Source organism: Nycticebus coucang, chromosome 1 (assembly GCF_027406575.1).
Source record: "Nycticebus coucang isolate mNycCou1 chromosome 1, mNycCou1.pri, whole genome shotgun sequence".
NCBI lineage: Eukaryota > Metazoa > Chordata > Mammalia > Primates > Lorisidae > Nycticebus > Nycticebus coucang.
In genome coordinates, this window is record NC_069780.1 from 169914212 (window position 1) to 169928913 (window position 14702).

General features: G+C 39.7%; 1 protein-coding gene across 4 annotated transcripts in view; it reads right to left on the reverse strand.

The window, feature by feature from the left end:
- PDZD2 (PDZ domain containing 2) overlaps positions 1 to 14702 on the reverse strand; it is a 393189-nt gene that overhangs the window by 46221 nt on the left and 332266 nt on the right. For all 4 annotated transcript variants that reach the window (XM_053592669.1, XM_053592654.1, XM_053592679.1 and 1 more), the window contains 5 exons: positions 9574 to 9719; positions 6284 to 6403; positions 5402 to 5516; positions 2011 to 2084; positions 1640 to 1865 (listed from right to left, as the gene is read on the reverse strand). In XM_053592669.1, the coding sequence (XP_053448644.1) occupies positions 1640 to 1865; positions 2011 to 2084; positions 5402 to 5516; positions 6284 to 6403; positions 9574 to 9719 (681 nt within the window). The remainder of the gene's footprint in view (positions 1 to 1639; positions 1866 to 2010; positions 2085 to 5401; positions 5517 to 6283; positions 6404 to 9573; positions 9720 to 14702) is intronic.

A 14702-nucleotide genomic window follows, 5' to 3' on the forward strand; every position in this document is an offset into this window, starting at 1 on the left:
TGGGAGAAGATATTTGCAGGTTATGTCTCCGACAAAGGTTTAATAATGAGAATCCACAGAGAACTCAAACATATAAGCAAGAAAAGAACAAGGGATCCCATCGCAGGCTGGGCAAGGGACTTGAAGAGAAACTTCTCTGAAGAAGACAGGCGCACGGCCTACAGACATATGAAAAAATACTCATCATCCTTAATCATCAGAGAAATGCAAATCAGAACTACTTTGAGATATCATCTAACTCCAGTAAGATTAGCCCGTATCACAAAATCCCAAGACCAGAGATGTTGGCGTCGATGTGGAGAAAAGGGCACACTTCTACACTACTGGTGGGAATGCAAATTAATACATTCCTTTTGGAAAGATGTTTAGAGAACACTTAGAGATGTAAAAATAGATCTGCCATTCAATCCTGTAATTCCTCTACTAGGTATATACCCAGAAGACCAAAAATCACATTATAACAAATATATTTGTACCAGAATGTTTATTGCAGCCAAATTCATAATTGCTAAGTCATGGAAAAAGCCCAAGTGCTCATCGATCCACGAATGGATTAATAAATTGTGGTATATGTACACCATGGAATATTATGCAGCCTTAAAGAAAGATGGAGACTTTACCTTTCATGTTTACATGGATGGAGCTGGAACATATTCTTCTTAGTAAAGCATCTCAAGAATGGAAGAAAAAGTATCCAATGTACTCAGCCCTACTATGAAACTAATTTATGGCTTTCACATGAAAGCTATAACCCAATTATAACCTAAGAATATGGGGAAGGGGGAGAGGGAGGGAGGAACGGGGGAGAGGGAGGGGAGGGAAGGGGGAGGATGGGCGGAGGGAGGGTGATTAGTGGGATCACATCTACGGTGCATCTTACAAGGGTACATGAAACTTACTAAATATAGAATATAAATGTCTTAACACAATAACTAAGAAAATGCCAGGAAGGCTATGTCAACCAGTGTGATGAAAATATGTCAAATGGTCTATAAAACCAGTGTATGGTGCCCCATGATCACATTAATGTACACAGCTCTGATTTTTAAAAAAAAAAAAAGAACCTCCCAAACCTTTTTTTGGAAACAGGCAAAGTATAAGTACTGTTTTTATTCTGGATACGCAACTTATTATAAGCTTTTTCTTGCCTCTCTTTTTAGCAACTAACCTCTTGGTTATTTAATTTTTCATCTCATTTCTATAGTAGGTAGGGAAGAAAAGGAAACAAAGATGAAAAGTATTAAGATTTGGTGGTCACCCAGGACGTCTAGTTACTGGTTTTAACTGTATCCTAACTTTAGTTCCTTTAAAACTATTAACTGTATCCTATCTTTAGTTCTTTAAAATTTTGTATTAGCCTAAACTTAAGCGCATGAGTGATGTTTTCTAACATGAGTCTCTGACGCACAGTGATTCACCTGGGGACTGCTTTGAGAGCTCTGTGTTATCCGTAAGTTTCCTTCACTTTGACCAAAGTAACTGAAGTTAATAGAATCTCTGCATTTGATCCTATTGTCTGTATGGAGAATACCCCCTGTTGATAGTAAATTGTTCCAAAGGAAGAAATCATAGAAAAATGAGAAAAAAAAAATAAGAACAGGTTTCAAATGCAATGAGAGAGAGGAAAAGCTGGTATCACCTTTGTTGAGTGTCACTTCCATGACAATCCTGTCCTTGGGCCCAGGGGTCTTCCGGCCCAGAGATGAAGAACTGCCGTCCTCGGAGCCTCCCAGGGATGCTCCCCTGCTGATGTTGAAGTTGGGGGAGCTGGATCTGCTCATGTGTGTGGGTGTTGAGCAGGGCGTGAGGCTGGGACTCAGTAACTTGGTGCGTACCGTTAAGACAAATAATCCACTCCGGATTTGCTGGGAAAACAAGGAAAAATGTGAGCTGGAAGATTCAGATTGTCCTTCTGTCAAAGGGTGAACAAAGCCTCACCAAACCCACTCCAGGAGGAAATAAAGGAAGGCATACAAGGAGGCTGAAGGAGATCAACAAGAATGCTGTTACCTTAAAGGTATGAATGGCTTCTTGAAACGTCAAGCCCTTTATTGGTATTCCATTTACATCTAGGATTTCATCTCCTAGTGATCAAATATGAGAATTACATTAAGATTAACCTTTGATTTCCTGGAATCTAACTATGGGTACCATATAGTCCCTGATTTACCACTGTACAAATGACCTTTATTGTTCCAATCCACTTTCATTAGCTTAGCTCCCAGAAATGTCACAAATGGGACAATTGACAATGCATATACTTTTGCAATGCTTCTGTATTTCAATCTGCAATTAAAACAACCACGTTTGACAAGAGATGTCCCATGTTTAGAGATCAAACTGCAAAAACTGAGTTCCAAGCCATTCTTCATAGTCATTTTCAAAAACTTAAAGCCAATGGCAATGAAGCATGAACACGTAACATGTGAGAAGCCACCCCTGGATCTGCAGAAAGACAAGCTCCCCAAGCCAGAGAATCATCATAGTACATGGACGATTTTTTTTTTTTTTTGTGGTTTTTGGCTGGGGCTGGGTTTGAATCCGCCACATCCGGCATATGGGACTGGCCCCCTACTCCTTGAGCCACAGGGGCCGCCCTGGACAATTGTTTTAATGATGAAGATGAAAAACTTGCTGAGGTTTTATTAAGAAATGGCAGCTCCATCTCCAGAAATAGTCTAGATGCCAGGTCTTATGGATGGGGTTCCCCGTTCTGTGTCGTTAACCTGGCAAGTTACTACAGGCTTCTAGCTCAGAGATTACAGCAGGGAAGTGTGAAGCTACAAGGCAGGTGCACGCACACACTCTCGCGCCTCCCCACCCCCAGCAGCTATCTTATTATCTTTAGTTGTAGGAAGGTATAGTCAGGTCCTTTTTCAAGCTGTTGATAGCATCTGCTAGGAATAGAAAAGAACTTGGACACCCTGTTGACCTATTAGAGCTTATTTCTGGTTAGCACTCTTGTGACATGGGCATTTTTTTGAGTAATAGTTCATCAAAAAGACTATGAAAATGCCCCAGAGAGAACAGATGAACTTTGCACAGCAGTGCAATATAGGAGAGGGACTTTGAATACCTATAAGAAATTGCAAAGCAGCATAAGAACACATATCAACATATGTGTTATCAACATATCTGTTCTTATCGACAGCCACTCCCAGGAGCACACTGAGCATATACCAAAGGAATACTGTGGATGACCTAGAAAAATGTCACAGTGACCCATGTGTTTGTCATGTGGCTTCTTTTTAATGCAATTACAGAAGTTATAGAATAAGTGAAGTAATCTCTGTTTAAAAATCCCCATAACCAATTACTCATTTAGGCGAGGAGGCTTATATTTTTTGGGTTGTTTCCACATGGAAAAAGGAGCAAACATTCAAATGATTGTGCACACTCTTAAAATGCATACAAGATTTTCTGCTAAAGACGTATCACTCAGCAGGCTGAAAATCCATTCCAATAACTTACATTTCTTGTAAATGAACACATATGAAAAAATAGTATGTAGGAGAATCAAATGCTATTAACCTTTCTTCACTATTGATTTTCCCCCCTTTTTGCTCCATTTTTTCAGCCTTGCAGGATGAATTTCAATCAAGTGAATGCATGGAACATCCATTACAAAAATGCTCTGCTAGAATTTTATATTGTTCTGAAACTTGACACAAACATCACTTGGGAGTGAACCCTTCCTCCAAGAGAGAGAAGTAAATATTCTGCCATGTAAGCATTAAGCCTGGTCACATCTTATCATTAGCATACAGGATCCCATGGTTGCTCTGCCTAAAAAAAGGGAGACTCTAATTTTCTCTTATCAGTGCAAAGAAAAACCAAACTACTACAATAGTACCTACAGTTTGGGTCAACTGAATTAAACAGTCACAGCACTGTTGACAGTAACTAGAAATATTCTAATTTTTTTTTTTTTTTTTGGTGGCTTAAAATGGAAAAAGCATTTATTGGCTTTTCTTTTTTTTTTAGAAATATTCTAATTTAATTGCTACATTTCATGAAGGAGGTGTATTAATAATGGAGAGAAAAATCTGTATTCCTGCTCTGGTGAATGCTATTTAAAATATGTTCTTCACTTGCTGGTAATTTTGCTTTATAAAAATGTAATTGTAATCCAGATAAATATTGCATAGTAAATATACAGATACATAAATATATACTTAGGAAGATCTTATCTGTATTTAAAGCAGCTTCTGGGTCTGTAAAGGAAACTTTGGCCTGTTCAAGTTTTATTTTCTCAAATATCATATGTTCAAGAAGGAAGATGAGTCACCAATCTTGTACTTAAACAAGGCAGCAGCAATAAGGTGGGAGGTGAACTGAACTTGGGTTTAAATTTCATTTCTGCTATTTACTAAGGGTGGGACAAATTTCTAGTCATTAAGCATTTCTGCTTGTTACTTTTCTCATTTGTAAAATGGCCACTACAAAGTGCCACTTGATAGGTGTGTGATACAGTTAGTGAAATAACATAAATATGGAGAAATGCTTTGTAAATGTTTAAAGCACAAAAAATATTGTTTATTTAAACATTTAAAAAATTTTATTTGCAAGGGTGAACTTGGCACACCTCAATATTGCTTTTCTTTTCTTTCTTTTTTTGAGACAGAGTCATACTTCGTTGCTCTGGCTAGAGTGCAGTGGTATCATCATAGCTCACAGCAACCTCAACCTTCTGGGCTCAAGCCATCCTCCTGCCTCATCCTCCTGAGTAGCTGGGATTATAGGCGCCCACCACTACATCTGGCTAATTTTTTCCTATTTTGTAGAGATGAGATCTCACTCTTGCTCAGGCTGGTCTTGAACTCCTGAGCTTAAGAAATCCTTGTGTGTTGGCCTCTCAGAGTGCTAGGGTTATAAACATAAGCCACCACACCTGGTCTTCAATATTGCTTTACTTTGCATCCAGGCGCACTTGTCCTGTATATTTGCTCGTGGCAGGTGTTGTGGAGAATTTAAAATTTATTTAGGAACCAAACTACGTGGTGGTTAATTTCAATTACAAGACATTAAATATCTACTAATGATCAGATACTCTGCCTCCACACCAGCCCTGAAGTAAGAATGGACTGCAAACTTGAAAGAATTTTCAAGGCCAAGAAGCTGATGAAGGACCAAGCAGACACTTAAAATCATCAGTGAAAATATGAAGCCACTTTCCACTTATTTTGCCATTTAATCCTCACGACCACTCTTCAAAGTAGGCACTGATATTCCAAGTTTACAGCCAAGCAAAGTCATGTAGCTCATCCAAGGTCCTGATGTGTAAGGCTGGACTAAACGCGGGTCTACCGGACTCCCACTTGCTCTACATCTTGTGAAAGGGCAGATTCTTATGGAATCAAAGCTCACTGTCTATGAGGATTACCAAGAGTCTTTCTCCTACCTTCTTTAAGTCTTCCATCCTCGGCAGCTGATCCATTTGGGAAAATGGTCTTGACAAAAATTCCCATCTGTCCCCGAATGCAGTCTCGACCTCCAGCAATGCTAAAGCCAAGGCCCTATATCCAAAGAAGATTGGAAGTCCAGGTTGCTTGCAGTATTTAACTGAGGGTATCTGTCCCATCATAGCATTTAACTGAAATGTCCTTCCCAGCCAGGCTCTTGGTTAATCTAATCCACCAGCTGGAAATTCAACTTTACCATTTCCCTCCCCCACTTCCCTTCTCAGATCTACTTTTGTTATACTAGCCACACAGTACATTAAAGGGAGAAATTTTTAGGTTGAAAGTATACAATTCTCAATATTTGACAATCTTTGACCTCTAAGAATGGCAATTTCATACAGATCGACTAAATAGCTCAGGAGAATCACTTGCCACTATCCAGTAACAACATTTTCTTTTTTTGTTTCAACCTTTCAATTCTGTGTGACATCAAAAGGGAAATTTTGATATTTGATATTTGTATAATATCAAGTTACCCAAGTCTTTTGCTTTATAATAATGGCAATGCCATAAAATTTACTCAAAAGGATAACTTGAGACTATTCCCTGTAGCTGCAGGGTCTGCTTTTCTTTTAGTGGAGGTAAAAGGTGGTGGTCATTCTTTCCACCCTCAATTCTGCCCTAGCAGCCAGGGGCTGGTGACTCCTCATGCCATAAGAGAAAAGAGAGTATGACCATCACACATCCTCTTTTATGTGAACACATAAGAAAAAACAGTAGGTAGGAGAATCAAATGCTAGTAACCTTTCTTAACTATTGATTTTTTATTTAAAAACGTATGTGCTAACATTCACCTTGAGGATAGAGTCCTCTGTGCTCACCTTGCCTTTTTCCTTGTACAGGCCAATGATCGAGATAACGGATGGTCGAATGAGCCGCCAAGGAGATTCCACCTGAGTGGTGCTTAAGGAGCGGGTAGACTTCTTCACAATGTGGTATTCCTAAGAGTCAGCAATGGCATGGTCAGAGATATTCTCATATACTCTGCTGTGGTCGATGGCATACAAATATACTCAGACTTCAAAAATCTCAGTTGTCACTTGTGTTAGGCAACAATTTCCCTCTGGTCCGTTGGCTTAAGGGAAGGTTATTATGAACAATATTGGAGGAACAGCCCCCTCTGGCTGTGCCTTCTTCCCCCACATGAGAGCTGCTTACAGACCACGAGCACCACGTGTTGCTCTTTCCTCAACTGCATTGCATAGATCCTGCTTCTGGAATGGAGTCTGGTTCATTCCAGAAAGGCCTCACTGATGGAGGACGACTATTGACCAAACTCTCCCTTGGAAGTCACCTCTTACCCCTGTCCCAAGTTCACAATCATGGTTAGAAAGTATCTCACCATTTTAAGCGTAATTCACTCACTCAAAAACTCAGCAAGCTCTGATTTCTTATAAAACCCAAACCACAAACCCAGACGACTGTTATTCCACATAAAACATCCCACTGAGAGACAGCAGCAGCTTTAGTTTTAATCCTCACATTTGGAAAATAAAATATTTTCCCATAAGGCACACTTTCCCTTCCTGACACACAGCAGCTCAAATCGCAATCCCCCTTTCACATCTGTCCCCCCAATATACACGTAAGCAGGTTGCACTAATTATAATGTAAGTGAGAGATGAAATGACTGTGTTGCTACAGTGCTCCTACAATTTAGTCCCTTGCTATTTTTCTTAGAATAATAAACTTCTTAAATGGTGCAGATATTCTAGCATGAGCCAAAAAAATAAACTGCTTCATGTTTAATATGTGAAAAGAGATATCACAGAAGGAGTTTTTATTCTTAATATGTGTGTGCTGCATACAAACACAGAAATGAGATGTCCGCCAATGGTATTTTTGTATTCCTGGAAGTTTAAGATGATTCTATTTTGCAGCTTTAAAAAATATCTGCCAACAACGTTGGCCTTTCAGACACTGACTCTTTAAAAACATGATGTGGGCTTGGCAAGGTTACTACCCTTTTACTGAAACCACCGCAGAGATGGGCAGATGGGGCCCAGGGTTTTCTCAACCCTTGAATACAGAGATAGGTAGGTAAACTCCTATAGGAAGCCTTGCTCCCATCACCTATCTCCTTTCTGAGACCCTGTGGGAACCAAAGGCCTGCATGCTTCACTGGTCTCTTGACCAATTTTAGGGGTCCCCTTGAACTTTTTAAGACCTGACAAGGCTGTCCAATATGGTAGCCAGCTGTCATCTGTGCTGTTGATATTTAAATTAAGATTAAAATTGAAAACACATTTCCTTACTTGCCACTTTTCATGTGCTCAGTAGACATATAGCTGTCATATTCAACAGTATAGATATAAGGCTGGGCTCAGTGGCTCATGCCTGTAATCCTAGTGAGAGGCTGAGTGGATTACTTGAGCTCAGGAATTTGAGACCAGCCTGAGCAAGAGCAAGACCCATCTCTACTAAAAACAGAAAAACTAGCTGGTGGGTAGCTGTAGTCCCAGCTACTTGGGAAGCTGAGGCAAGAGTTTGAGGTTGCTGTCAGCTATGATGACTCCAGGGTACTCTACCCAGGGTGACAGAGTAAGACTGTCTCAAACAAACAAAAAACAGTAGAGATATAAAACATTTCCAGTGTTAATGAAAGTTTTGATTAGCTCTAGTCTAGACAGTACTTTTTAGTGGAGGAAGAGAGACCAAGAAAAAAAGGTGAATCCTGGGAGAAAAGGAAAAGGGCAGAAAATAAGAAAAGACAACCAGACAGAGGACAATTCAAAAAAAAAGAAAAAACCTCTCCTTGTAAAAACGCTCTACCCTAGCCTGGGCTTTCTGATTCCTGGATGTTTGGGGGCCTCTAAATATGGTCAGGTTTCCTCAGCTGGTCAGTTAAGAAATTACCACCCGATTGCTAGATCCGTGTCTGTGGTAGCAGTAAACTCTCCCTCATCTTCTATTCTAACTAAAACAGCCTCAGGATTTGTCTCTCCTGCAACATTCTGATAGCTCCTAACTTCGGGGGTCCAAGTGGATCATTCTGAGCACGTCACAGATCTGTCTTCAGTCCTGAGTCTGGATGACTTTTAATTAGGGTCTAGGCAATTTTTCCCTCTCCTTTTTCTTGGTGCCCCAAATTCCCTTGAGTTGCCTTTGGGTGAATTCAACACAACAGAGCCTGATCAGCAATTAAATATTTCATCCTGACACATATCAATTGATGTACTTTTCTTCACAGAGATTTGGGCATATATCAAAATATCTAACATCTTTAATTTTCAGTTGTCTCATTTGCAAAATGGCTACAACACACTAAAAATAAGGATCAGACCCAGGTCCTTTAGAACTTGTCCCATCTATGGGTCTCCAAGCTCTTATGGTTGTTGTTGTCACCATACCCTCCTCCACGTCTAAGGACAAGATGGTAATAGGGACTCTTGATGCCAAGACTCTTATTCCACAGACTCTCCAGAGACTGAGTCTGCCCCCAAATTGGTTATGAGACTATCTACCCAGTTTTGACCAGGTTGAAGGTAATATGATTTAGGAAAAGCCGCTGTGTAGGCTATGGAGCCAAGAGCTCTTCTGAGAACAGGCTCTGGAATGTTAAATAATCACTTGCTGCAGCCCTTCCTGTAGCCCCTGTGACTCTGGCTGCGGACAGGTTGGACTCCCGGTGTGGCATGGGGACATGCACACACACACTCCCTCTCTCACACATGTCCACACCCACCCACAGTTGTTATGCTGACACATGACGTTCCTATTAAACATGCAACAGTGGTTCACCACAGACTGCGAGACGCCATTGTCTCTTGGCAACTGAAAGCAACTCTTGTTTCCAAAACACACAGTAGGAAGAGGATCATGATGTTGAGATCCAATGGAGGATTTTTCCCCCCTATTATTTTCAAATATTAGGCTGAATTTTAGCTTCTCTTGGTAGACCCCACTCCTAAACTGCGTCACTCTATATACTCCCCACCCCCACCCCAATACTCTTGGCCTGCATAGATGGGAAATTCTTAACAAGCCCTTATGGTCTTTGAAAGAAAGAAAATAGCTCAGAGACCCAGGGGCTAGAAACATGCTCTCCTGACCCTAACCAAGCACTGGTGACTGTGCAAGAGAACCAGAGGCTCTGTGGTTCTGGACTGACCTGTGCTGATCTGGAGGAATCCAGCAGCTGGGGGAGGGAGTGCTTCCGGCCATCTCGGGAGACCTCCAACATACGGATCCTAGGGTCCCCATTCCGCACCATCAGCTCGTTATATTCTTCAACAGACTCTAGGCGGTGAACACCTCCTTGACAAAAAAGGGGAAAAACATGGTTTGATGGGATGAAAAAAATCTTAAATGACTCCCTGGGCCCAAACTTACTGTATTTATGCCTACCTTTGTGGCTTTCAGAAGGCCCAACATTCAGTACTCTCAAAGTACCAGGCTCACTACCTTCTACTGCCAGGCACTACATGGCCCAGTAATGTGTGGATGCCATTCCTGCCAGGCTATCAAAAAGCTGCCCATGTTTGAAGTGATCATACTGGAATAGCGGCACTATACATGTATGATCAAAGTAAGAGGTAGCTGTAGATAAGGCAATACACACTAGTGAGAAACCTATAAGTAGGTGGTTTTCCAGTGATGGAATATGATCACCTTGAAGTTGGCAGTTCCACTGTTGGGGTAGGTGCTTTATTTTCCCTGCATAGTGACGGCTTTTTAATAATTTTTTATTAAAGTCTAACAATTTACAGAAACATGCACAAATCGTTAGGTGTACCATGTATAGTTCAATGAAATTTCACAAAGTAAACATATCAATAAGCAACACCCAGATCAAGAATATGATTAACTAGAACCTCAAAAGCCTTCTTGGTACCATTAACCATCCCTTACTTGAAGGTAACCATTATCCTGACTTCTAACATCATAGATTACTTTTGTCTGTTTTGAACTTTATATAAATGAATGCATATGATCTGTACTTTTCTTTTATACTTCCTCGTTCTTAGCATTTGCCTGTGAGATTTGGTCATATTGTTGCATACCAATCGTTTGTCATCTCTATTCTTTCTGTAATATAAATGCACCATAGTTTATCTAGTCTCTTGTGGATGGATGTTTGGCTTGTTTCCAGTTTTAGACCTAGAGCAAAGGTCTGTAATTTTTTTTTTTTTTTTTTTTTTCAGTTTTGGCCAGGGCCAGGTTTGAAACCTCCACCCCAGGTATATGGGGCTGGTGTCTCACTCCTTGTGCCACAGGCACCGCCCACGTCTGTAATTTTTTTGGTAAAGGCCAGACAGTACTTGTAGGGTTTGTGGGCCATAAATAGTCTTTATCATGTATTTTCATCTTCTTTTTTTTAATCAACCCACTAAAAATGTAGAAAGCATTTCCATCTTATGGGCCATATGAGCACAGCTATGGGTTGTGGTTTTCTGACCCCTTGTCTAGAACACACCGTTATTGAGTATTTGCACATTTCTGTTAGGTCAAGCCTGGGGAGGAGTCACTGGACAATGAGCATCAATCCACCTTTTCGGACGCTATATCACCAACACCTGTGAGTTCTGGCTTCTCCACATCTTGTCATGTGTGGCAGTATCACTCTTTGAGCCATTTCTGGTGGGAATATAACAGTATCTCATGTATTTTTTAACTTGCATTTCATTGATGACTAGTGAGGTTGAGCTTCTTTTCATATAGTCATTGGCTGTTTTCCTTTTGTGAAGTTATAAAGTGCCTGTTCAAGTCTTTCACCCATTTTAAATTGAATTTCTGTCTTTTTATTATTGAATTATATGAATTTTAATTTATTTTTAATGTAGCTTGGATATGGGCCCTTTATAGAACCTGTAGATTTTAAATATCTTTTCCATATCCATGCCTTGCCTTTTTATTATCTTGATAGTATACTTTGATGAAAAAAGTTTATAATTTTAGTGTAGTGTAATATGCCTTTTTAAAAACTTTGACTAGTACTTTTGTGTCATATTTAAGAAATGTCTGTAGTAACGATTTTTAAAGACTTTATTGCTACCTAATCTATGTTACATGCTATTTTAAGATAATTTAAGGAAATTTAATCTTAAATGATATATTCCATATGAATATAGCTATAATCACATTACAATGTTTGTATTATATGCATTTATATATACTTGTGTATATATGTATATGTGTATTTGTATATACAGTAAAACCTCCATAGTTTTCCACCTCCTTACATTGACCACCTCAACTTGTCCTAATTTTCACAGAACAGACATGTATCACACGTACGTATCAATATAGTAGGCCTAGTTTCTTATGTTGACCAGTTTGTTACAGTCCCTTGGGTAGTCAAGTTACAGAGGCTCTACTGTATATCTATACAAACACACAGATTCTTCACAATATCAAACTCTCCTACATAAAGTCGTAGGAGAGTTTCAATTTGATGACCTAAAATTTCAATTTACCTAAATATTTCTCTGAAAGTTTTTTATAAGACAATTCTGTACTCTTCTAAAAATGATATACTGATGAGTTTTAAAAAGTGATAAAAAGAATGTTGATACAGTTATAATGGATGTTGCTGAATATTTTTTTCAAAAGCTAAATACTAACTTTCCAAAACAGGGTTTTTTTTTTTTTTTTGGTAGAGACAGAGACTTTATCACCCTCAGTAGAGTGCTGTGACATCACAGCTCACAGCAACCTCCAGCTCTTGGGCTTAGGCGACTCTCTTGCCTCAACCTCCCGAGTAGCTAGGACGACAGGCACCCACCACAATGTCTGGCTATTTTTTTTGTTGCAGTTTGGCGCCTGGGCTGGGTTTGAACCCGCCACCCTCGCCACCCCTTACCCACTGATCCACAGGTGCCGTCCTGCCAAACAGGTTTTTAAACATACGAAATTCCTTTGCAACTAAGAAAAATTTTGCATTTAAAAAGGTCACAAACCTAATGCGTTAATATACATAAATCAGAAGTGTCAAAATTGAAAGGGAATCCTGTTCACAAAAAAAAAAAAAAAAAAAAGAGGTTATGAAGTAAGGAGAACTCAGGTTGGAATATCAGAACAATGTTCCATGAAATGACAGGTGACGTTGCTTTAGTGATTTTGGAGCCAGAACGGGCAAAATCTTAGTGGAAATGGCTGGAACCTCTACAGAAACTCTTCAATAATTCATGACTGAATACTAACTCATAACCAGATTAATTTCTTTTGGCATACTAATTCATCTGAAAAAGATCTACCAGAAGAAATTTGCTTTTGAGTTGATAGGGAGGCACTATCATTGACGGAAGAGAAACCACACACAGTGTGTCTAGAGTTAATATACTGATGGGTGAATATCACAGTGACTTGCTTGGAGGAAATAGGAAATAAATATCCAGATTTACCAGACAGACAAATTAGGCACTGATTCTCCTGTACACAAATGTCTTTAGTGTGAACGTATTTCACAGCACCCATCAGGGTCCAATTCCTCAAGCCTGTTTAATGTGTCTCCAAATTACTTTTCCAGTCTTTTTTTTGATTCTAAAATTTATATAAAACTGGAAAGGACCTAGATTGCCAAAAAGAATCTTGAACAAGGAGAATATACATTACTTGAAATCAAGACTTAAAATAAATTTTCAGTAGTTAAGATGGAGGGTGATGACTTAAGGTTAAAAAACCAGATCAAAGAAGCAGAAGAGGGGGTTCAGAAAACAGACGTAAAGGTGGGATTGATTGACAGTTGACCAAGGCACCAAGTTAATTCAACGCAGGATGGAAAAGTCTTGGTATAAATATTGCCAGACAACTATGTGTCTATATGGAAAAGGATGAATTTTCACCCATGTATGTAGTTTTAAATTATGATCCAAATTGACATTTGGAGTAAACTTTAATATTACAGAGTTTTACTTGATTTTTCTTTTTGATTCGGTGTTTATTATACACTGAAAATGTTGGTTCCTAATAATAATTAATGTTTCTTTGTAGATCTTTTCGCCCTTACAATAAGAAGGTACAATGAGAATACTGTTTTCAAAAGTCACTTGAAGTAATTCTTTTCTCTAGATAGCTATGTTACCAATTATACATATGGTCGGGCCATTTGTTTCTGTTTGTTTTTGGTTCATTCTATTTTGTTTCATTCTCTTTTAATTTTTGAGTATGTAAAATATAAATGGTTTAAATGAGAAAACAATATACAAAAGCATATTTGGAGAGGACCCTGTTTCATCTCATTTCTCCCTATCCTCCTCTCTGCTTAGGTAGGCATTAATGTTAATTTTGGATTTATCTTTTCAGTGTTCCTTTGAAAAACATCTTTTAAAAAAAATTTTTACTGCCGTATAGTACTCCACGGTACTACATTGTGTGGGCTCAATCAGCCCCTTTCAGAAGAGTGCCTACATGTGTCCCACAGCCGTCACACACCGTTAGACACTCCCAGGGTTCTCTCCAGGATCTAGCATTACTTATTTTCTAGTGTGGCAGCAACAAATTACCACAAACTGAGAAGCTTAAAACGACAGAAGTTTATTTTTTCTCACAGTTCTGGAATCTTAAAGTCTGAAATCAAGGTGTTGGCAGGGTCAGGCTCCCTGTGGAATGCTCCAGGGGAGGCTCTGTCTCCCATGGACTTTTCCAGTCTTATCTCTATGAATTTGTTATTCTATCCTGATGATTTTCAAAGGGGAGGATCTGTCCTCTTCCCTTCTTTCCAAAACAGGGCACATAAGAGTCAGGTGAAGCTCCACCCGTCATCTCCCAGCCCAAGATTCTGCTGTGTTCTTTCTAATCCCGGTGACAAACTCTGCTGGACTGAATCACTGTGACTGTCAGATTACACCGGATCTTTCAAGTGGGTAAGGAGGAAAAACGGTTCCCCACAACTTTTCTAAGTAATTTATTCCATTGTCCCTCAACACCTCTCATTCACCTTGTCCAAGTCTAGACCACGGCTCTTCTTGCCCTCTACTGTACCAAACCCCGTCAACGTACTGGCTGTCCTTGGCCCAGCATCCTCCGGACGTCTCCCCCGAGCGTCACATCCCAGAGAGTCTTTATCCCTCTTGCTTGCATGTGCCTTGCGGTGGCCAACGCTGTGCATGCGTGTGTGTGACCTTCCCTGTGACTACCACTTCTTAAGGAGGCTTCCTGCCTGAACCCATTCAAACACCTTCCCCTTTTGAGAGAGAGAGAGCACCAAGAACAATAAAAGTGAAAATGATGCTGATGAACATGATACTGACGTCAGCAATGGTAACAGAGGAGGTGGAGACAGCCACGGTGTGGTGAGGG